A 23,127-nucleotide genomic window follows, 5' to 3' on the forward strand; every position below is an offset into this window, starting at 1 on the left:
TTTGGGACTATACTAAAAGGCTCACCTCAACTCAGCCCAAGGGGGAGGGGGGATTGAGGTGCAGTGCAAGTTCAAATATAGAAATCCTTATTTATGTCCATGCTTCATTGACATGACAAAAACAATGTGAATTGGTTTGTTTGTGTCTGTGTCTGTTTTACAGGCGGTAGAAGATCTCCACAGATGATTTCTCCTCTGTCAGACTGCTCTAGAAGATGCTCTGTCTTCTGTTCTTCCCCCGACCTGGGATCAGGAGGAAAAAGAACACAACATGAGGAATCCTGTTCATATCTATTGGTGTGTAGGTGTACAGTAGGAGGATGCTATGTGGATTCTTGCTTAGGGTCACCTGGTATTTTCAATGAGACTGGATTACTGCACGCTGCTGTGTGCAGTGTAATGGAACAACCACGCGTTTGCTTCAAATCTATTACTATGGGGACGTTGATGCATAAGAAGGTGTGACTGTATGAGAGGTATGGTATTTACTAAAATACTCGCAACCTATAAACCAAAGTTCAAGACCATACATTTTTTTCAATCAGCCAGTCAGCCAGTCAGTCAGTCAGTCAGCCAGTCAGTCAGTAGTACCTGGAGGCTGGAACACTGAGCTCCGATGGCCTGGATCCTTCTGCAGCTGTACCTCTCTGAGGGAGAACACTGAAGAAGCTGGGCGTGGAGAAAGACAAACACAACACGGCGTGAAGAATGGCTGTGTGTACTGTGCCTCTGTGTGTGTGTGTGTCTGTGTGTCTTACTGTCTGCCAGGCTGTGGATGCTCTCTCCCAGAGCCAGGAAGTAGGGGTACCTCAGAGAACCTTCAGCTGAGACTCTGGTCCTTGTGTCATACTGCAACAACACAGGAGAATACTGTGGTCCAGCAACTGGAAACAGACTTCTGCAAGAATACACAAGGAAAGCAATGCTGCAGATGCACTTCTCTTACCATGAGCAGAGCAGACAGCAGGTCTATCCCCTCTGTATCCAGCCTAGTAGAGACACAAACATAGACGGTCAAGTTGGGGTCCTACGTTACCATGTGATGGGTGATGGTGAGCGGTTGGAATGGGGTCAGGTGTTGTAGTCTTGTTATGGTTGTCTACCTGGGCACCTGGTTAATGAGTGGTTGGGATTTGTACTGGGGGAAGAGGTAGGATGTGAACTCTTCATTGTTGGAGATGCCCGGCCAGCTCTCTTCTGTGGGGGTACCTGAGGAAGGGAAGGAGGGAGAGAGACAGAGCAAGGGAGCAGAAGAGAAAGAGAGGGTGCGGAGGGCAGTAGGCAGTGTCAGTATTAGATGGAGACAGGGGTGTATCTAGTCCAGGTTGAGGTGGGAGGAGCTTTGCGGAGGCTGATCTGTTACCCATGAGTCTGAAGATCAGATGGAGCTCCTCTTTCACGGTGGCTCCAGGGAACATGGGCCGGCCCGTGGCCATCTCAAACATGATGCAGCCCACACCCCTGGTAGGACAGACAGGAAAGACATACTGACATCAGAAGAACCATATCGCAGACAGAAAGTCAGACTCTTCCTCCTTCTTACCTCTGACAGACTCAGAGTTGCTGGCTGCTTAATGTAATATAAGTTTGCTGTGTTTGTTTGGGAACAGAATAACATGACTGTGATAGTAAGCATATTAGCTGAGAGTTCATGAGATTGATTAGACACACATGTACATCAAAGAGATGTTGTGGTGGTCACAAGCAGGACAGTGTCTGTCTGTGATGTGAGAACCCTGATGTATTTTGTTATTTATGGAGCCCTTTTCACACAACAGCCTACAGCTTGATGTATAAAGAATGCATTTAGAATGAGTGTGTATGAAGGGATGGTATTGTGTTGCAGGATTGGCCTCTCAGAAGCTTCGGGGTCCATACATATTCCTCAAAGAGTCTCCTCCCCCTTGGATATGACCAAGAAGAAAAGATACCAGATAGAACTGTGTAAGGCAAACTAGATGATGACATGCTGTTTAGGGTTGATAGGCATTTCTGACAGAAGGGCTGCCCTGGAGTGTTGAGGACGACTGGTGCTGTTCTACTCACCACATGTCTAAAGGTGTGGAGTACTCTGTGGAGCCCAGCAGCACATCTGGAGGGCGGTACCACAATGTTACCACCTCGTTGGAGTAGGTCTTGGTGGGGACAGACTTGGCACGCGCCAGACCTGACCAGTCAAGCACAGAGTCACAAGTCACTTGCTTATCTGAACTGAGGTCAAACAATGCTTTTGCCGTGTCATGTTAACACTGACCCCTGACCCCTGACCCTTGTGCGTGTCCTACCAAAGTCAGCTAGTTTGAGCTCCCCCTTCTCATTGATGAGCAGGTTCTGAGGTTTGAGGTCTCTGTGGAGGATCTTCCTCTTGTGACAGTAGGACAGACCTCTCATCAGCTGGAACATGAAGATCTGGAGAGAGAGAGAGATTAGCAATGGAGTTAGGGAGGGAGAAGAGGTGGAGGTAGGGGGGAGTGTTAGATATGAATATTATAAAAAGTTATATTATTAAACAAAAATGAAATGAATGATGAAAAGGATGATGCCGACAAGCCCTCGGGTCTGTGTCACCTTGACGTTGCACATGCTCATGAGGTTCCCACAGTTGTCCAGGTACTGTTTTAAATCACTGTCCTGGAACACACGCAGACACACACACATCAGACACGGCAATCTCATGACGCCATCAAATATGCTTCTTAAGATAGGATTTGTGTGTTTGTGTGTGTGTGCTTACCAGGTACTCAAAGACCAGTGTGAGGGAGCGGTCTGTGTGTATGATATCATGCAAGGTAACGATGTTTGCATGTTTCAGGTTCTTCAGTAGGGAAACTGAGGGGGCAGACACACAGCAGTTAGTCCAACAGCACCAAGCTCAATAAGAGCGGTAGGGACATTGGATGTCCACTGGAGGGCAGTGTTGTTACATTCCTGACGGCTGAAGAGCCCTTCATGGCTCAGAAAATAACTATCCACAGGTAGTGTAGATGTTTGTGCTGTGGTTGAAGGTGTGAGAGAGTAAATGTTAAGGCCTTTAAGGGCCGTGTGTGTGTGTATGTGTGTGTGTGTGTGTGTGTGTGTGTGTGGGGGTGTGTTACCTTCTCTGATAGCTGTGCAGGGAGCTCCCTCCTCGTGCTCCAGTCGGATCTCCTTCAGGGCCACCAAGTTCTCTGTCAGTTTGCTACGCCCTTTAAACACTGTGGCGTATGTCCCCTAAAGAAAAGTACACACACACACACATACATATCATACATACAACAAACCACCACCAAACAGTCTTTGGCCAACTGAGCACAGGAAGTACAGTACATTGCCTCAAGTCGTCTATCTTCACAAATGAGGAAAGTACTGACACTCTGACACCATCATACGATGGAGCAATATTATACTAAATCAGGTCTAGATTACAATAAAAGGACACATCACATCAGCAGGCAATCACTATTTAGTCTCTGCTCATCCTGCACTCTGCTTATCCTTCTTTTAAAAAATGTACAATATTTTGAAGTGTTATTATTACACATGGTGGTGCCAGCATAATAATAGTTCAGTTGGCCTGCCATTGACCTTGTTGGCATCAACATCAAGCTTATATAACCCCCCCCCCCCCCCCCCCCATGCTAGCAGTGGTATACTTTGTACTGCAGAGCCATGGGACTGAGTGACACACCTGCTATCTCTATCACATGACCTTCACCAGGCCAGTCATGCTGCAGGCTCTTGAGAACTCATTGGATTCAGTGTAAGAGAAGGTCTGGCCCTGTTGACACTACTCTGATCTATCCAGCCTTAATGCACGGCCGCAGGACTACAGCATGCCTGGGTCTGCTCTCTGCTGTACATGCTGATTGTAGAGGGCAACATAATAATACCATGCACACTGCTCTCTACTACCAGGCTAGCACAGAGGGCAACCGTAGCCCTGAACACACATTACCTTCTTATCTAACATTGGAAGGGGCTACTTTACTAACACACACAAACACACACTACTGTTCTGAAGGCCTGGTGTGTTTGAAACGTGCTCTGTGGAAGTGTTGAGTGGTGCAGAGAAGTTGGGGTCTTCTTACCTCGCCTAGTTTCCCCAGCTTCACATAGGTCTCCAGTTTCCCAAAACCAATGTCTGACTGCAGGAGGACACACACACACATAGAGTGCCCGGTCAGCACCACGTCTGAGTCTTTCAATGAGCTTTATTGATACGAGAGTGTGTTGACGTGCAGGTACAGACCAGCGATGCTCTTCTGGACATGCGAGTGAGGGGCTTGCAGTCGGCCGAGTTCTCACTCTCCATCTGGAGCTTCTTGAGGAACTCTGGAGGCAAACGGATGTCCATGGGCAAAGACATGCGCTTGCTGACGTCCTACCACACACACACACACGCACGCACACACACACACACACACACACACACACACACACACACACACACACACACACACACACACACACACACACAGCCAACATGAAAAAATTGCACTCAGGTTTAAAAGGTAAACAGGCATTCATTTGTACACATAACCTGGAATACACTACCAGCCCTGCTGGCATACAGCTGTGCTTCCATACACCTTATTATGCCATGTGCATGAATCTGGGCATTGTTTACCAGCCTGTCCTTTATTTGGACATATGTAATGCAGATATCAGGGTTTGCCCTCCCTCCCTCTTCCTGGTCAGGGTACTGAAGCTCAGTTATAGCACAGCTCGGTCAGTTTTTTCCCTGATGGACTTGCCCACACTTCCCCTGCGTAATAAGTGCACTTCGCTGTCTGACAGTGAGTCTGCGTGTGTGTTTCCACTGAGTTTGTGTGCGTGTTGTTGTGTGCGTTTGTGTGTGTGTATGGGCGTCTGAGAGGAGGTGACTCAGAACTGTCTCAGCGGGAAGGCTTTTTGGGAAAAGTCAGATGGATGATTTTCCCGCCTTGTCACTGAAGGTGTTTGTCTCTGACTGGTGTAGAAGTCATGAAGTGTAGCAAAAGAAGTCAAAAAGAAATATTGTATCTCTGCTCTTTTAATGGGTTCAGGAATAAACCTGCATGGTTTTGAATGCGATACTTTTCTTTCCTCAGCCTTCTGTAAACACATGAGAAAAGATACGAACTGAAAAACCATTGTTGAATCATGTGTGGGTGGAGAGCCAGTTGTGTGTATGGCCTTACCTCCATGGAGAACCGTCTGTGGGCCTTGCTCCGGTAGTGGAGCTGGGAGGGGGACTGTGCTCCTGGGGTGTCTGGCTCAGAGCTCACCGGGCTGGCATCGGTGGACAGAGAAGGCAGTGCCAGGCTGTCTGGGGCCAGAGCTGGAAAGGGGATGGACAGCACATTCTTATCCAAGTACATACCAGGCAGGCAGGCAGGCAGGCAGGCAGGCAGGCAGGCAGGCAGGCAGGCACACATACACACACTCCTCAATTCTCAAGGAAATAGAAATGACATAAAGGCCACACGCATGAGCTGGAGAGAGGCTGTCCTCATCAGGGTGAGACTGGAGGCTGCTTCTTGCTGTTCGAGTGTTTGAGTCGACAACACAGCAGCGTTGGAGGTTTGCTGTTATGAAAAGCTATCGTCTAGCATTGGAGTACAGAGAACTTCATATCATCAAGTGTGTTTGTGCGTGTGCGGGTGTGTGCGTGGGTGAGGTCTTTGAACACTGCTGAACATGCTGTTTCAGCTTGGCTCTCATCATCCCTTATCTCAATGAAGGAGGGGTATTTGTCTCCCTGGCTTTGTATTTGAATGTGGGTTTCAAGTGGACACGTGTCTCTGTTCCACCGACAACCTCCTTGTTTATCTGTGAGTGTGTGTGTGCACGGCCCATTCCTTTCCTGGGTGTTTGATGTTGAATGCATGGAGCTCTGTAACTCCTAGTTTCCATGGGGACGCTGATTGTTAATACAGACAGGGTTAGAGCTAACTGAGGTGTCTCTCTTCCTCCCTGTCTCTCTCTATCTCTCTCTATCTCTATCCCTTTCTCTCTCTCTCTCCAATTATAACAGGAAATTCAATAGGCTTGGTTTTAAACACATTCAGGAACAACCAGCAGGTGCAACTCACACAGAAAGACAAATACTTTCTCTATAAGGAGCACGACTACTGAGCGAGTCTCTAACTGATAGACAAAAAAATTGCTAGATAGATTCAGAAAGAAATAATGTGCAATAGTCTCATTTAAATATCACAGGGTTAGTAGATCTTTGATCTGTCTTTGGGTAATTGGGGTCAGTGCAGTCGAGGCACACAGAGGCACACACAGAGGCACACACAGAGGCACACACACACACACACACACACACACACATACAAATTCAGGTTACGTAGGTTCTAATGTCTGGCTGTGAGACCTGGATAGAGCAGTTTGTTGGGAAAAGGACAATCCAATAAGAACCACATGAGGTCTACACTTTTCCATACAAGATAAAAGAGAGAGAGAGAGAGAGAGAAAGAGAAAGAGAAAGAGAAAGAGAAAGAGAAAGAGAAAGAGAAAGAGAAAGAGAAAGAGAAAGAGAGAGAGAGAGAGAGAGAGAGAGAGAAAGTGAGAAAGAGAGAAAGAGAGAAAGAGAGAAAGAGAGAAAGAGAGAAAGAAAGAAAGAGGGAGCGAGGTAACCCAGGGAGATGGAGATGGTGATGGGGTTATCTGGATATGTTATGAAAGCTCCAGCGCTCAGCCTCTGCTGCCAGGAGGTGGGGTCTCTCAGTGGAGCGATCAGATCCATCTGTCTGTCTAACCCTGGCAGCCCGCTGGCTCTGCCACTGCCACTGTTTCAACCCTGCCATTCTAACAATGAACTCCACACAAGCTGTAAAGGGGCGGAGAAGGAAGGGGGCGCGAGGAGAGGAGAAGAAGAGCTGTAGTGAGGAGAGAGCGGAGGAGGTTGACTGCCAATAAAGGAGGATTAGGTGTGGGGAGAGGAAAGGAGAGGAGAGGAGGAGGCTGTACAGGGAGAGGAGAAAGGAGAGAGTATGTGGCTTTGAATAAAAGCGTCAACACGAATCAAATGTAAAGTGTGAAATGCAAATGAGAGGAGAGGGGCGAGGACAGGAGTAGTCAGGCCAGTCAGAACCACAGGCAGTCTGCATGACCAGAGAACACCAGGCATTATGTAATGAGGGACTTGTGACTGTGTCCATGAGTCTGTGTCTGTGTGTGTATATTTGTGTGCATGTGTGTTTTGGAAACTGATAAAAAGAGAAATCTGTTCATGTGAATTATTTTGCGGTGCTGGTTCTCACATGGCCATGTGGTAAATGCAATCAGTGGGGACATGCAGACCAGGCCAGAGATAGTCACAGTGGAGCTACAGTGGAGCTACAGTTGTCCTGCCACAGTACAGTGAGTTAATGTGTTTGCTGCTACATTTGTTTAACCAGCACATCAAAACTGTTTTTACTAGAATGACACTATGCTGAAAAAACAGCATAGCATTTTGAGTTATTCAAAATGATACAAGCCTCAGAGTTCCACACACACACACACACACACACACACACACACACACACACACACACACACACACACACACACACACACACACACACACACGCACACACACACACACACACACACACACACACACACACACACACACACTAACACACACTCAAATTGTAAAACTAATCCTGCAGTAATGGAAGGATAACTGCACAAGGCGTCTATGTAAATCCACACTGATTTATTATGTCTCAATTATCTTTAACAATCTAGATATGACTTTGTCTGTTTTTGTGTGTGTGTGTGTGTGTGTGTGTGAATGCATGCGTACACAAGCGTGTGTGTATACATACCCCTAGGATTACACAAACACACACAAGCGCACGTTTCTGTGTGTGTGTAATCCTAGGGGTATGCTAATGAATTCATCAGCTTCAGTCAGTCACGACTGAGTGATTCTCTTTGTCTTTAGAAGTTTGAAGCAGCTGCTCTCCAATCCAAACAGACAGCTGTGAGAATCAAATCTGCTGAAATTAGTAAGGGAGCTTCCATGAGGATAAATAGTTGTCCATATTTAAGTACAGACAGTGAAACTGTATAGTTAGTACACAATCTCTGTGACATTGGACAGTAAGACTATCTTTTGTCTCCCAAAAACGTGTTGGTACACCAGTACTGACTATTTCTGAGAGAAAGGAGTAAGGAAAATATATTGTAAACATGAATGGGATGTTCAGAAGTGTTTGAAATGCTGTTTTTAACAGTGAGATACTGTACTTTCCTCTGATATATTTGGAACGTCATTGCTCTGATGTGGTAACCTAATCTGAACAGGAAGGGAATGTTACGAAACATTTTTGGAATGTGGGTTTAACTGTGAACAAATTCGGAGTTTGGCATCACCAAACAGGATTCTGATAAAGCTCAACACTAACTGAATACTAATCCAGTGGAGGGAGTACAGCAACTGGGAATAAAGGACCATCCTCACATCTGAGTCCTGAAGCTATGTCCCTCTCTCTCTCTCTCTCTCTCTCTCTCTCTCTCTCTCTCTCTCTCTCTCTCTCTCTCTCTCTCTCTCTCTCTCTCTCTCTCTCTCTCTCTTTCTTTCTTTCTTTCTTTCATTCCCTCACTCGCTCTACTGACCCACTTCTCCTGGGAGTCCTGGAGTTAAAGCACACAGCTGCTTTTCCAGCTGAGCATCTCTCTCTTCTCCCCTTCTCTCTCTCCCTCACTCTCCTCTCAGAACTACATTCTTTTTGTAGATAAAATAATCTTTCCACTTTTTGGTGTAATCATGTCTTGAACCCATCTCAGACCCCAACCCCAACCCCAACCCCAACCCCAGCCCCAACCAGACACACTTCTAATCTGCCTGCAACCTGAGAGGCCTGGGGCAGACACGGAAGGATTGGTGTGAATGAACAAAACTGCATGAGCTGATTACTGATCCAATAATAGAGCTGGCCGATCAGTCACAGTAGGATGGATGGAGGGATGAGGAGAAGGTGGAGTAACAGAGCTGGGATCAGGACTGGATCAGCGCTGTGGAAATAGTCTCTGGGCTCTATGAATAGGAATGGTTATTGACATACAGGTACTGTAGCAATTAAAACATGGGGTGAGAGTTTTGGTAATGAGATTAGTTCCTGATTATGGTGAGGCTTGAGCGGTCTGGGGGTTGTTGATTGGATATTCAGGCTCCTACCCTGAGTGTGTCGGATGTTGAGCTGGTTGATCTGCTCGGTGAACTCGTTCTCCTCGATGGTCTCGGTGCGAGGGACGGACAGAGAAAAACGCCGCTTGAAGTTCTTCATCTTGTTCATGATGCTGTGGAGCTGAGCCTGCCAGGAGAAGAGAGAAGGAGATTCAGGAAAGAGGATCTCTATCCATTCGTCCGTCAGTCCGTCCATTCATCCATTCATCCATTCATCCTCTCATCCATCCATTCATCGATCTCCCCAGACTAACCATCACACTATTGAACCTTCATAACTAAACCATGGTCTGTCACATGATCTCCTCCCCGTGACCCTCCCTCCTGACTGAGTCCTGTCCTGGTTGCCAGCATGTCCTCGCATGGTCTCACCTCTGCATTTGCTGTAGTGGTGTTGGACTTGTAAACGAGAGAGAGAGACAGACACTGTGCTCACTGGGCTCCCCTGACTGATGGCAGTACCGCTTTCCTCTGATCTAATAACGAGCGAGCACGCAGCAAGGGAGCGCTCGATCAATAGTCACTCCTCCTCCCTGCCCTGTCCCTCTGACATGGCCCAGTTGCACCAGCCACTTGGGTGTGGATACATCATGCCACCCTGGCCTGGTGTTACATCATTGCTTTTGTCTCTTTCTTTTCTTCTCGTTCTCTTTAACTTTTGATCTATTTCTCTTTCTCACATTGTTCTTGCCAGTTTCTCGCCGTTGTGTCAATTGTGTATGCATCTTTCTCTTTACTCTCTCTCTCTCTCCACTCCGGACTGCTGGTTGCTATGGTCTCCCTTTTTCTCTATCAGTCCCCAATAATAGACTTGAATCTTGCGTCTATGTGTGTGTATGTGTGTCTGTGTGTGTGTGTGGGTGTTCATTATTTGAGCTCATTATTTTAAGACCTGAGAGTAGGCAGCTTAGTGATCAGTGTGGCTGCCGAAGTGCAGCTCTTCCCTTGAGAGGCTGTGGAAGATCCCCGTGCCTTCTGTGACTCAGTCACTCACCACGGTCTTACCAGGGATCCTGGCACCTGCACCTCAGATCCAGATCACCTGGGGTGCGGCTTGCTCCTCTGCCCTGCTTGTCTGTCCGCTTGTCCGCCTGTCTCTCAACCTGCTTAGTCTGTCTTTTTGGTTTGTTGGTCTGCCTGTCTGCTTGTCTATGTGACTGTCTGTCTCTGTCTGTTTACCTGTCTGCTTGTCTGTTGTCTGTGCTGCCCGGGGGCCAAACCGTGTCTGGGAACTGACCTCCATCAGCACGCCCATCTGCATGTGGAGCCTGCCTGTCTGCATGTGGACACCCACGTGCACCCTCACTTTGCACCCACAAAAAGACCTCCATTATTTCTCTCTCATTAAATCTCTCCACCGTTTCACATTGCTTTGCTCTCTTCATCTCTGTCAGCTGGTGTGTTTCAGATCCCTGACCACAGCAGCCTGCCCAGAGAGCAGCAGGCAGCAGTGGGTGTGGAAGCTTGTTACTGGATCCGAGTCTAATGTGATGTCTTACCAAAGTCCTGTTTCTCGATTCACAATATGCTGCTGTGATCTGATGCAGCCCTGTCCTCCCCAAAGCTGTGGGTCTGGTTTTTACCTCAGTTGCCCTGACTACACAGTGCAGTTGAAACAGGACATGTTTCCATTCATCCTTTCATGTCGGTGTCACCTCCCAGCCCCTCTTGAACAGCTCAATGTGTGTGTTGCCAGGGAAGTGTCCCTGATTGGATGTGTGTGTGTTCCAAACCCGGTCCGCTCCATTTCTCTTGTTTACAGACAACGGCGGCCTCTGTTTGGAGCAGGGTGCATTCTGGGGACTCCTTACTGTTAGCCAATAGGATATATTTTCCACCCATTGCTCCCTCTTTCTCTGCATTAGGGTCCAGAACACACACTCTCACAAATACACACACAAACAGACACATAAACAGACACACAAACAGGTTCACAAACACACACACAGACACACAAACAGGCACACAAATAGACACACAAACAGACACACAAACAGACACACAAACAGACACACAAACAGACACACAAACAGACACACAAACAGGCACACAAACAGACACACAAACAGGCACACAAACAGACACACAAACAGACACACAAACAGGCACACAAACAGACACACAAACAGGCACACAAACAGACAGACAAACAGACACACAAACAGACACACAAACAGACACACAAACAGACACACAAACAGGCACACAAACAGACACACAAACAGACATACAAACAGGCACACAAACAGACACACAAACAGGCACACAAACAGACACACAAACAGGCACACAAACAGACACACAAACAGACACACAAACAGGCACACAAACAGACACACAAACAGACACACAAACAGACACACAAACAGACACACAAACAGACACACAAACAGACACATAAACAGGCACACAAACAGGCACACAAACAGACACACAAACAGACACTGCACAAAATCAAGGCCTAACACTGCGTGTAAAACAACCTCCCTTCCTCCCTTCCTCCCTTCCTCCCTTCCTCCCTTCCTCCCTTCCTCCCTTCCTCCCTCCCTCCCTCCCTCCCTCCCTCCCTCCCTCCCTCCCTCCCTCCCTCCCTCCCTCCCTCCCTCCCTCCCTCCCTCCCTCCCTCCCTCCCTCCCTCCCTCCCTCCCTCCCTCCCTCCCTCCCTCCCTCCCATTTCTTTCCCCTCTCCCTCTGTTGTTCACAGGAAAGGTGTAATAGAGATGGAAACAGTCTCATTAGAGATCTGTGAAGTCTTTTTCTTCCACCAGCGCAGGTATGATTTCTATCTCGCTCCCTCTTTCCACTCCAGGTGTAGATCCATCCCAAGCAAGGATGATTAGAGGGTTGTAGGTTGGAAAACATGTTATTCATTATTTTATAATATTATAAATATTATAAAATAATATAAAAGATATTACTCAAGCCTGGTACGAGCCATTTCTGTCTTTGTCCAGTTATCTCACCACATGAATGTTGCCAGTTGATGTAGAACATTTGTGTTTTTCATGTTCAGTTTGGCTTCATGGGTTTATACAGGTCAGTGCACATGGACATCAAAGATGTGGCACACATTCATCCTGATAAGCACACACGTGCTGGAGCTTGCACAATCTCCAACACACATATGCTCACATGCACATCTCCCCCCACCCATGGGCATTTGGTCTCTCTCTGTCTCTCTCTCTCTCTCTCTCTCTCTCTCTCTCTCTCTCTCTCTCTCCCTCTCTCTCTCTCTCTCTCTCTCTCTCTCTCTCTCTCTCTCTGTCTCTCTCCGTCTCTCCTCTCTGTGTATCCTCTCTACCATTTAATTTTCCTGAAATGTACCGCCTGACCCTCCCTGGATGCCCAGTGTAATGGCGCCCTGGGCTCGGTCAGAGGAAAACCTATTAACACACACACTGGGACAGGGGGAGATTTGTTCATGGCCTTCCTTTCAACCTGATAGGCTGAGAGCATTTGCTCTGACCCCACTGGCAAGGACACCCCATCCATTCTAATATCTAATTTTTGGTTTAACCAATGGTTTCCTGTGGATGAGGATAGGGTGTGGGTGAGAGACAGAGGTCAGACGAGCCCTGGAGAAGAGATTGGGGGAGGGGAGGTCATGCCAGGAGAAGTGGAGGTGTTGCTAAGATGCAGCAGGAGTTGAACATGAAGCATGAAATGAGGAATAACGAATGAAGTCATGAGTCATGGAAGAAAAAAGTTGTCTCTCCGTTCCTGGTTCCCCCCCTTTGCCCTGTCTCCCTCTCTCATGTCTCTCCCTCACTGGCCTTATGGGGCCTCAGGAGATGGACCACAAAGGGAACCATGTGACCTTTTAAGTTTGCAAACAACCAAAGAATTACTCACAGTTGTGCCATACTGCCTGCATGTGTGTTCAATGTATGTTTGTGTGTGTGTGTGTGTGTGTGTGTGTGTGGCGGGGGGTTGCAGCAGAAATCCCTAGCCCTAGCCCTGTGGTCACATTACTTTTCGGCACAGCGGTTCACATGCACCGAAGGACTGCTCATTCAAGCGCTGCCCATATTACTGCAGGCAAACATACACACACACATGTACACTCACACACCCACACACAGGTGCTGTGGCAGACATCTTAGTCTGGATTCAACTCAGACAGTAAGCCCACATGAACTGTGTGTTGTCCACCATCTTTATCTTAATGTTTTACTCAAAACCAACTGACACAACGTGAGTAGAAATTCAAATGTACCGTATATTCTTTTGGAGCTGTGCCTTATCTTATATTTTTTTCAATTGTATGTCTTATGTTTATTTGGACTCACATATGTTGTGGGTTTGAGAAAAGAAACATGAACTAAAAATAACCCCCTGGTTTCCACAGCCGTGGAGACTGGGTTCTGTTACTCTCTGGCCATGGTAAATGTATTCAGTGTCTCAGCAATAACACAGCGCCCGTCTGTTCAGCAACATCACAGCCTCTTATGTGTGCTGTGGAGCAGGAGACACTTGGCTGTGGGAGTCTCCCCTCTATCTCCCTCCTCCTCCCTCCTCCTCCCTCCTCCTCCCTCCTCCTCCTCCTCCTCCTCCTCCCTCCTCCTCCTCTTCCTCCCTCTTCCTCCCTCTTCCTCCTCCTCCTCCTCCTCCTCCTCCTCCTCCTCCTCCTCCTCCTCCTCCTCCTCCTCCTCCCCCATTCATCCATCCCCTCTCTCTCTCTGTCTCCAATGTGGCAGTGATAAAAATGACCTTTCACGTCTCCTGCTTCCCTCGCTTCCCACCAGCCACAGGGAGATGTGCTGCTCAGCTGTACTGGGCTCTTTATTCCTCTTTCTATTTCCCTTTGTCAGCAGTGTACGTGTAGCTTTCCTGTCCTGTTCTCTCTCGTTTTTTCGTTTTCTCTCAGCTTTGATGTGTGATCTTTGCTCCTCTTCCTGTTTCTCCACGTTTCCCTTTTTCCCCCTCTTTATTTTCCTCCATTCTCAAGGGTTTACTGGTGTTGATGGAGTGTAAGTGAGCTTGGATTACCAAACTGGTAACGATAATGAAAATGACTTCCTCAAGAGAAATTACCATCCTGAAATCTCTTTTGTTTATGTCCCCCCTCCTGCCATACACACACACACACACACGCGCCCACTCCCCTTCCCTGAACAGTAGTTCCACTATACACAGTGGGCCAGAGTGAAAAACAAATATCTCGCACTGCTGGATCAAAATCAAACAACTGCTTTGTGTCCTCGGTCGTGTTGGTTTATGTAAGAGGCCATTCATGTCATTGTTGTTTTGTTGTTGGGCTGTTTTCCTTAGCGTTATTATTACATGATCGTGCACTACACATGTCTGCACTGGATGAATGATTTGTTACATGTTTTGGTTGGTTTTGTCTGTCTGTCTATTTGTCTGTCTGCCAGCCTGCCAGCCTACCAGCCTGTCTGTCTGCCACCCTGCCTATTTTTTTTTAATTTTTGTCTGTCTGCCTGTCTGCCTGTGAGCCTGCCTGTCTGCCTGTGAGCCTGCCTGTCTGCCTGTGAGCCTGCCTGTCTGTCTGCCTGCCTGTCGGTGTGTCTGTCTGTCTGAGCTCAGCTGTGTCCTGTGTTTCCTTCTGCCTGCTCCTCTGGGTGTGATGTGGACACAGGGGCAGAGGGTGTGCACCAGGGTCAGCAGGAGGTAGGAGGACACATCTGCTTCTTCATCTACTGGTGCTGGAGAGGCGGGAGCTGCTAGCTCTGTTAAATAGCCTTCACTGAGACGATACTTTACTGTAGAGTAGTGCAGGTCTGTCTCTGTCTGTCTGTCTCTGTCTGTCTCTGTCTGTCTCTGTCTGTCTGTCTCTGTCTGTCTCTGTCTGTCTCTGTCTGTCTCTGTCTGTCTCTGTCTGTCTGTCTCTGTCTCTGTCTCTGTCTCTGTCTCTGTCTCTGTCTCTGTCTCTGTCTCTGTCTCTGTCTCTGTCTCTGTCTCTGTCTCTGTCTCTGTCTCTGTCTCTGTCTCTGTCTCTGTCTGTCTGAGAAGAAGAGCTTGAGAGATGACTGAGCAGAACTAAAATTGGCTCCAACACGTATCTCTCATTCAGCTAACATCACACGTACTAATACCATAATCTAGATTAAACTCCTTAGGGAACACATACAGTGTGTCTGTCTGTCTGTCTGTCTGTCTGTCTGTATCCATCCATCTCTCTCTCTCTCTCTCTCTCTCTCTCTCTCTCTCTCTCTCTCTCTCTCTCTCTCTCTCTCTCTCTCACACCCACACACACACATCAACATGCACACACAGGGCCGAGCAGGGGGTAAGGGTTGATATGAGTAGAGAAAGTGAATGTGAGGTGATGATGGGAAGCATGGCTCTGATTAGAAATGTCATGTTGATGATTCATCCTTAAACAGACTTAATCAGCCCTTGGGTGGACAGAGAGTATGGGAGAGGGAGAAACACTACAGCACAGGGGGTAGGCTGAAAGCTGTCTGTCTGTTTGTGCTGAATGACGGCATACAATTACTCCTTTGCTAAAGGGCACATTTTAATTAAAAGTATGATTCTTCCCTTGGCCTGTGTGTGTCTGTACAGTAGTTTCAAGTTTCAAGTTTTTATTGTCGGGTGCACAAAACAACACAAGGTCAGACTGGGCACTGAAATTCTTGGGACAAGACAATGCAAAGCAACCTAGCATAACATAACATTTAAGTACTAAGAGTATAGATTGCATCTATGATAAGTTAAAATAAAATGAATATAATAATAAACCTCCTAATACACAAAATAGTGTGCAATACACAGTATACTAAAACTCAATACACATAATGACCTATACTAACCTTATAGACCTAGAGACAAGACCTATACTAACCTAAGACAAGTGGAGTAAGTGTGTGTGTGTGTGTTTGTGGATGTGTGTGCAGGTCAGCGTGGACAGAGGAAATATTAGTAATATTAAATGGTTAAATGAATATCTTGATGTGTGTGAGTATGTGTGTAAGTGTGCCCTGTAACAGCTTTGGAGCCCAGCAGGCAAAGGACATAGTGACGCGACCCCCAGTCTATCACCTCGTGTTAGTCTTCTGATGACATCACTTCCCTACACACACAATACCCGACACTGACAATTAGGCACATTATGTGTTATTTATAAACGATGACATCAAATTAAAACCACCTGATCACAGAGAGCCAGCCCAGCCACGGGGCTGTGGACACACTGCCCAAACGAACCAGCTCCCTGTCAACCAGAGCTCCACGCTCACATCCAGCTGAAACCCAGAGAAGACACTTATGGAACGCTGTGTCATCGTGGAAACTCCCCGAAATCACAACGTTTTGTCTGTTGAAACCGAACGGCAAGGTATCCAGTGGGTGGCTTTCCTTCACTACTAGCTAACAGCTGAGGTTTGGAATGAAGAGATCCCCAGAGGAGGATAAAACAAATATAGATGTGAAGGGATTCTGTCTGAAAGAGGAGCTGGTAGGTGTCCCTGTTGCTCCCCAACTCAGGGCTCTCTGTGTGTCTCTGCCCTCCTGTGAGCCCCCTCTCCTGGTGGAGGTCACTAGGGTTCGTCACAGCACATGGAGAGCTGAGGGGAGGGTTGTGGTCATCCCTTCTGTGCTGTTGATATCAGGCTCTCCCCCTCCTCCCCCCTCCTCTGTCATTACAGATTGCTTTCGAGCATGAACAGTGGGAGAGGTGAGAGCTTGGCAGAGGCACACATTTCCGCAGACAAACACACAAATCACAACACATGGCTATAAATACACATGGATTCTGGCTGATTTGCCAACTGGCGGATTGGCTTGTTGCTGTGTGTGAATTGCGATTGATACCAGCTTGCCTTGTGTGAGGGTGTATTCAGCGTGGGGTTTTCTGTTGTTGAACACTCCTGTGGGGTCTAGCTTCATGTCAGCATTTCTATGGGGGCTGGGCTGGTGATGAATCGTAGTCCAATAATATGCAGGAGAGTTATGTAAATTCACTAATATACCAAGGTCAGACTAAGCTAGGGGCGGGTAACCAGACTTTTACAAGCTTGCTGCCATATTGTACACGGTTCTGTCTGTGTGCTTTGAGAGAGCACTCTGAACTTGTGTACATGCAACAGGTGCTACTGAGATCCTGGTCAGAATGGCATCCTTCCTTACTGTCCCCTTCTGGGAGTTTGTGTTTGGGTCTTCTTCTGACTTTTAAACATAAGTGGCCTTCTGCTATAAATATGGCTTTAGACAGCTGCGCCACCGAAAAACAAAAGTTCTGGTGAGGAGAAACCTTAAGTAATGTATCTTTGTTTTAAACACACACAAACCAACATACCTACCTATGTGGATAAGATGACTGTCTGTTCACAGCCCATCAGAACAGGCCATCATGACATGTCAAAACACACACCACAGGTTCCTTCCTGCCACTGAGAAAACTTGGCATCCATGCAAAGACTCTCTTTCTCTTTTCTCTGTATCTCTTTCTCTCTCTCTTAATCCCACTCCCACACCTGCACACACACACACACAACACTACTCCGCACCACACCTGGGTCAATTACATTGATCAATTCTCTGAACGCTTTTGAAAACATGAGCTGTGTTTGAAATGCTCACAGTTGGCTCTCAAGAGACTCCTCCATGGGTTTCCTCACATTGGGCAGCTTAAATCACCTGCTTTCAAAGTGTTTGCGCCGACAAAAAAATACACAGACCCGCTTTGAACCACACACTCACACACACGCACATAGATTGCAAAAAAAAAAAAACGGTTCACTTTTACTGTAGACAGGAGAATAGATGAATACTTATCGATCGAGAGAGACAGAGGCCAACAGTGAGGCAAAGACACAGAAATAGCTACTACAGTTGTACTCACAGGAGCGAAGAGGTCATCCACCAAAGGAACCAGGAACCTCTCTCCCTCTGCTCAGGTTCCCAGGGACGTCCCAGGTGTGTGCGTCGGTGCGCGTGAGTCGTGGGGACGCGCGAGAAGACCGCCGGTGAGAGGAGGAGTGTGCGTCAGGCTGACAGATACTCCAGTACTCGAGAGCTGCTTTGACAGAGACAGGCAGCTGAACGACGCAGGGGAGCTCTGCACTGACAGCTCACCATTCAACCTCTCTGTCTATTCACATGCGATTGCTCCAGTGCCTGGAATAGGAGGGAAAAAAGGAACAGAGGAAAAAAAGGAGTGGAGGAGAGGAGAGCAGTCTGCATGGAAGGGTTTTATACTAAGACTCAGTCTCCACCCCCTCTCAGCCATCGCTCCGCCCCGATTGTTATAGCAACAGCCAATCCCAGTCGAGCAAAACACAAGCCCTCTCCAGCCAGCGTATATACTGTTGACATGAATCCCATAAACCAGCAAGTGCAATATGCATCCCTGTGTGAATGCATGTGTGAGTGTATATGTGTGTGTCTGTGCGTGGCACACACGTATGTGTCTTGGGTGTCAATTACCACAGTGTGTTGTGTCATTATTTTTGACATTTCATTGGCCTTTGGAATGTTTTAGCTAAGAAATACAGTACCAGTCAAAAATGTGGACATATTGCGTACTGTAATCACCTGTGGTGCTACAGTGTGACATAAAGACAGGGATGGATCTACGGAAGCACGTCATTCTTTTTTCATAACAGGACAAAACATATTCACTTGCATGAAAGTGCCTTACAAGCCTTGAACAAAAAATCGGAATCACTCTACTGAGAGCTTGTCTCCCCTCTCCCACCCCTGGGTCTCTCAGGCGCCCACTTTCTCTTGGTCTTTCTCTGAAGCAGAGGGAATACTTAGTATTGGTTCAGTGAGTCAGTCCTTCTCAGTCAATTAGCAGACATTGGAGGTTAAGTGTGTCATGTCATTGTGGAGGAGGTGAAACCTGACTCGTCCGCACACACCCGCACACATATACTCAGACCCCAAACACACAGAAATGAAACAAGACTCTTTATTTAAGACAGTCGTACCTTATACAGTGTGGTCCGAATAAAATTTATGGCTTGTCTGCATTCCGTTGGCATGGAGATGCCAGCAAGTGAGTGCCAACGGGGACTCCTGCACCAGTCTGACCCCATGCATATTCACACACAACATCACTGCCATTCCACCTCTCACAGGTCCTAGACTGTCATCAATCTGTCTTTGTTTCATGGTGGTTGCTACAGTGCGTGTTGTGTCTTTGTGTACAGTACACAGCCTGGGTGTGTCACATGATCAACCCCAGATCAACCTCTCCAACAGCAGCCAGGAGAGATGTTTCCAGACAGCAGTGTGGCCAGCATGGCTCCTACTCAGGCTGAACACTGTTATGTAGCTTCTGGCAGCATTCCTCCCAGGTCAAAGGTCCGCAGGCCTGCTAAGACTCAGAGCAGAACAGGAAGTCGTTTTAAAGAACCACTGGATGCTTGTGGTATTAATGATCATCTCAGAATGAAAACACAACGCTGTAAGTGGAACCTTCAACTGCTGGCCTCCTCTCCAGTCCGTGTTTACATTTCACACATAACTGATGTCAATCAATGCGTTGTTGTTTATCTGTCATGAGCCATGAGGCTGATAAATGATCAACATACCAACCAACTCACCCCCGCAATAATCTCCTCCTCCATCTCTCTCCTGTCTGCAGTGTGCCGTCCGTCTCTTCCTCTGAGACGGTCTCATGTGGCCTCTGTGAAGACCGTTCAGTGTTCTAGCTGCCTCCAGCCTGCCACAACAGTCTCAGACCGACTGGGACCCCTCAGGTGAACTCTGATCCACCATGGATATGACATCAGCATCCACAGGTGTGCCCATGATAGATAAGAAAGAAAACGAAAAACAATGAAACGAGTTTGGGAGAAACCTCTCTCCACGCACACAAAATCGGTTATCGAAACATGTAGTACATACACACACACACATACAGTCGTGGTGCTAAGTGGAAAAGAACAACTGGCAGGGTGGCAGTCAGGAGGCCGGCATGGAACATTCTTCGTAATGATTCGGTTGTCTGTGTCCTTTAGTGCAGGGCTAGCTGACTCAGACACTTAGGCACACACATTCAGGAGGACTGTGAACGAGAGGAGATGGAATGAGAGAGAGAGAAAGAGAAAGAGAGTTGAAATAATTAAAGGATATTAAATCTATTCCAGGATGTGGTTGGCAGTGTAATATTTAATGAACAAACATTAGAGTTGGACATGAAGCCCAGTCTCCAGCTCCTCTCCTGTTTGTCCTGGGTTTAACTCTCTCTCTCTCTCTCTCTCTCTCTCTCTCTCTCTCTCTCTCTCTCTCTCTCTCTCTCTCTCTCTCTCTATCTCTCTCTCTCTCTCTCTCTCTCTCTCTTCCGTTCTCCTCCTCAATCACTCGGCATCCAGAGAGGGCCTTTACATGGTCCTGCGGACATTTGAGCATTTGTGTGTGCGTGTTTTTGTGTGCCTGTGTGTGTGTGTGTTTGTGGTTGTTTCCCCCGAGGAATAGAGGACTTGACTGTGCCTTCTCCCCAGGCTTCACTAAATGGCGACAGCATGGTGTTGTGTGTAGGATATTTACCTAATGAGGTTGATTGCCAGCTGTCCTGGACGGCGGGTTCTGTGGCCATGTTGGTCACTGTGATTTTTTGTAAAAAATCGCACAACATGAACAGCAGTTTGGTGGATTCTCAGCACATGTAACCTCCCCCCCCCCCACACACACACTACATCTGGTCACTGTTCATTGTTCTCCTTAGAACATTCATTGAACTGGCTATGTTTAACCATCCATGTATTGAGGCCCTTCTTGAGAAAAGAACACACACACACACACACACACACACACACACACACACACACACACACACACACACACACACACACACACACACACACACACACACACACACACACACAGTGGACTACCATCACATTTACATTTTACATTTAGTCATTTAGCAGACGCTCTTATCCAGAGCGACTTACAGTAAGTACAGGGACATTCCCCCGAGGCAAGTAGGGTGAAGTGCCTTGCCCAAGGACACAACATCATGTGGCACGGCGGGGAATCGATCCGGCAACCTTCTGATTACTAGCCCGACTCCCTCACCGCTCAGCCGGCTATCAAAGACCTCCAGCTCTTACTATTAAGATCTCTGCAGGGAAGAAGGTAGAATTGTCTTCCAACAAACAGGTCTATGGGGAGATAGTTCCACGGTTAGAGAGCTGCGTTCTCTCTCTGCTCTGCAGGGGCAGAATAACACCCTGCTATCCCCTGCTGGCCTTTTCTATGTCTTCATATCGACAATGAAAGGCGAACAACATGGATACATTTGCCTATAGTCATCCTGCAAAAATGCTCTGAAGATGTATGTGTGTTCCCATGCATGTGTGTGCTGTGTGTGTGGGTTGGTGGAGGGGGGGGAGCTGATGGGAGTGTGTGTGTTATCTAGACAGGTCCATTCATTCAAATTCAATTGGCCATGATTGAGCAGCTCTTTGAATGGTATAATTCAGAGAGGCTTTAGAACAGCAAAGATGAAAGGAGAAAGAGTGCTAATTGAAAGAAATACAGACAGATAGACAGACAGACAGGCAAACAGTCAGACATGCAAAGAGACAGACAGATATGTAGACAGACAGACAGGTAGACCGGCAAACCGGCAAACACAGACAGACAGAGACAGACAGAGAGACAGACAGGCAGACAGGCAGACAGGCAGACAGGCAGGCAGACAGACAGACAGACAGACAGACAGACAGACAGACAGACAGACAGACAGACAGGCAGACAGACAGGCAGGCAGGCAGGCAGGCAGGCAGGCAGGCAGGCAGGCAGGCAGAGACAGTCAGACAGATATAACAGCTGTGCTGCTCATGTGTGTGTCGGCGCGTTATCTCTATCTCCTCTGTAATTCCCCTTCTGTGAGAGGTGGTTTAATATAGACCTTGTCTCAGACTCTCCTCACCGAGCCGCCATCCACACAGATCATTACGGCAGAGCTCCACTCGTCCCTGCCGGTGAGCTCCTCCGCAAGCCCCTCCATCACCTGGCTGGGTGGACACACTGCACTACAACCACACGGAGGGCCTTTAGAAAGCTGCCACGGAACAGAGAACCATGTGATGAGCCCTGGGTTTCCATGTGAGGCTTTGTGTCATAAAGAAGTGCTGCAGTTGGTCCTGGACCTCAGATGACAAGCGATTGCTCAGGCTTGCTTGCCAGCCCACTGCTCATTAGGCACGTCCTGTTTATCATAGGGCCTGCATATTCACACCGCAAGTTCTCATTGGTGGTGTGATTGCTCTCTCCCTCTCTCTCATTCCCCCTCACTCTTTCTATCTCTCCCTCTGTACCTCTCACCCCTGTCCTCTCTGCCTCTCCCTCTATCTGTCTTTCCACCTCTCTTCACCTGACCTCACCTCACCTCACCTCACCTGACCTCACCTCACCTGACCTCACCCCATCTCTCTCTCTCTCTCTCTCTCTCTCTCTCTCTCTCTCTCTCTCTCTCTCTCTCTCTCTCTCTCTCTCTCTCTCTCTCTCTCTCTCTCTCTCTCTCTCTCTCTCTCGCTCAGCCTCAGTGTTGTCTGATAAGACTCATCCAGGAGTGTTGACATTACGGTAATTAGGCCAAGTGACAATCTGATATGCAGAAGCCCCACAGTATTACCACGTATTAGCATAATTGAAAGTGGGGTGGTGAGGATTGTCTGCATTTTTTCTGGCCTTAACCAGACAGATGCTTCAGGGAGAGAAAGGGTAGGGAGGGAGGGAGGGCAGGAGGGAGCAGGGGAGGCCCCCAAGGAGGGGTAGAGAAATGAGGAGGAGGAAACCTGTTTGAACAGCTGCAGACGCACCATTTTGGGCCCTAGTTACAATCTTGCTAGGTGAGCCCTCTCTTCCACAGTGAACATCCCAATTGTTGTCAGTTAGAAACAGAAAGTCTGATGACATTTGACATTGAGTTATTGAAAGGTCAGAGTGTGGTGCAAAATGTAGAGTAGATGTAAATGAGCGATAGATGAATGCAGTGTGTGTCCCCTGGTGCTAGCTCTGAAGAAGCAAAACAACCTGCCGAGGACGTCCCCATTACAGTA

At 47.7% G+C, this 23,127-nt stretch overlaps 1 protein-coding gene across 1 annotated transcript; it reads right to left on the bottom strand.

The window, feature by feature from the left end:
• Positions 1-153: 153 nt before the first annotated feature.
• Positions 154-18,273, bottom strand: cdk18 (cyclin dependent kinase 18). The gene is made up of 16 exons (XM_047025613.1): positions 17,952-18,273; positions 9,137-9,272; positions 5,160-5,299; positions 4,229-4,360; positions 4,068-4,124; positions 3,096-3,210; positions 2,735-2,829; positions 2,569-2,631; positions 2,286-2,409; positions 2,047-2,167; positions 1,364-1,461; positions 1,104-1,209; positions 947-989; positions 759-849; positions 592-669; positions 154-243 (listed from the first exon to the last, which is right to left on the bottom strand). Exons 2-16 carry the CDS (start codon positions 9,252-9,254, stop codon positions 209-211), a joined length of 1,416 nt encoding a protein of 471 aa, XP_046881569.1. The 5' UTR covers positions 9,255-9,272; positions 17,952-18,273; the 3' UTR covers positions 154-208.
• Positions 18,274-23,127: the final 4,854 nt, after the last annotated feature.

Source organism: Hypomesus transpacificus, chromosome 9, assembly GCF_021917145.1.
Source record: "Hypomesus transpacificus isolate Combined female chromosome 9, fHypTra1, whole genome shotgun sequence".
Classification (NCBI taxonomy): domain Eukaryota; kingdom Metazoa; phylum Chordata; class Actinopteri; order Osmeriformes; family Osmeridae; genus Hypomesus; species Hypomesus transpacificus.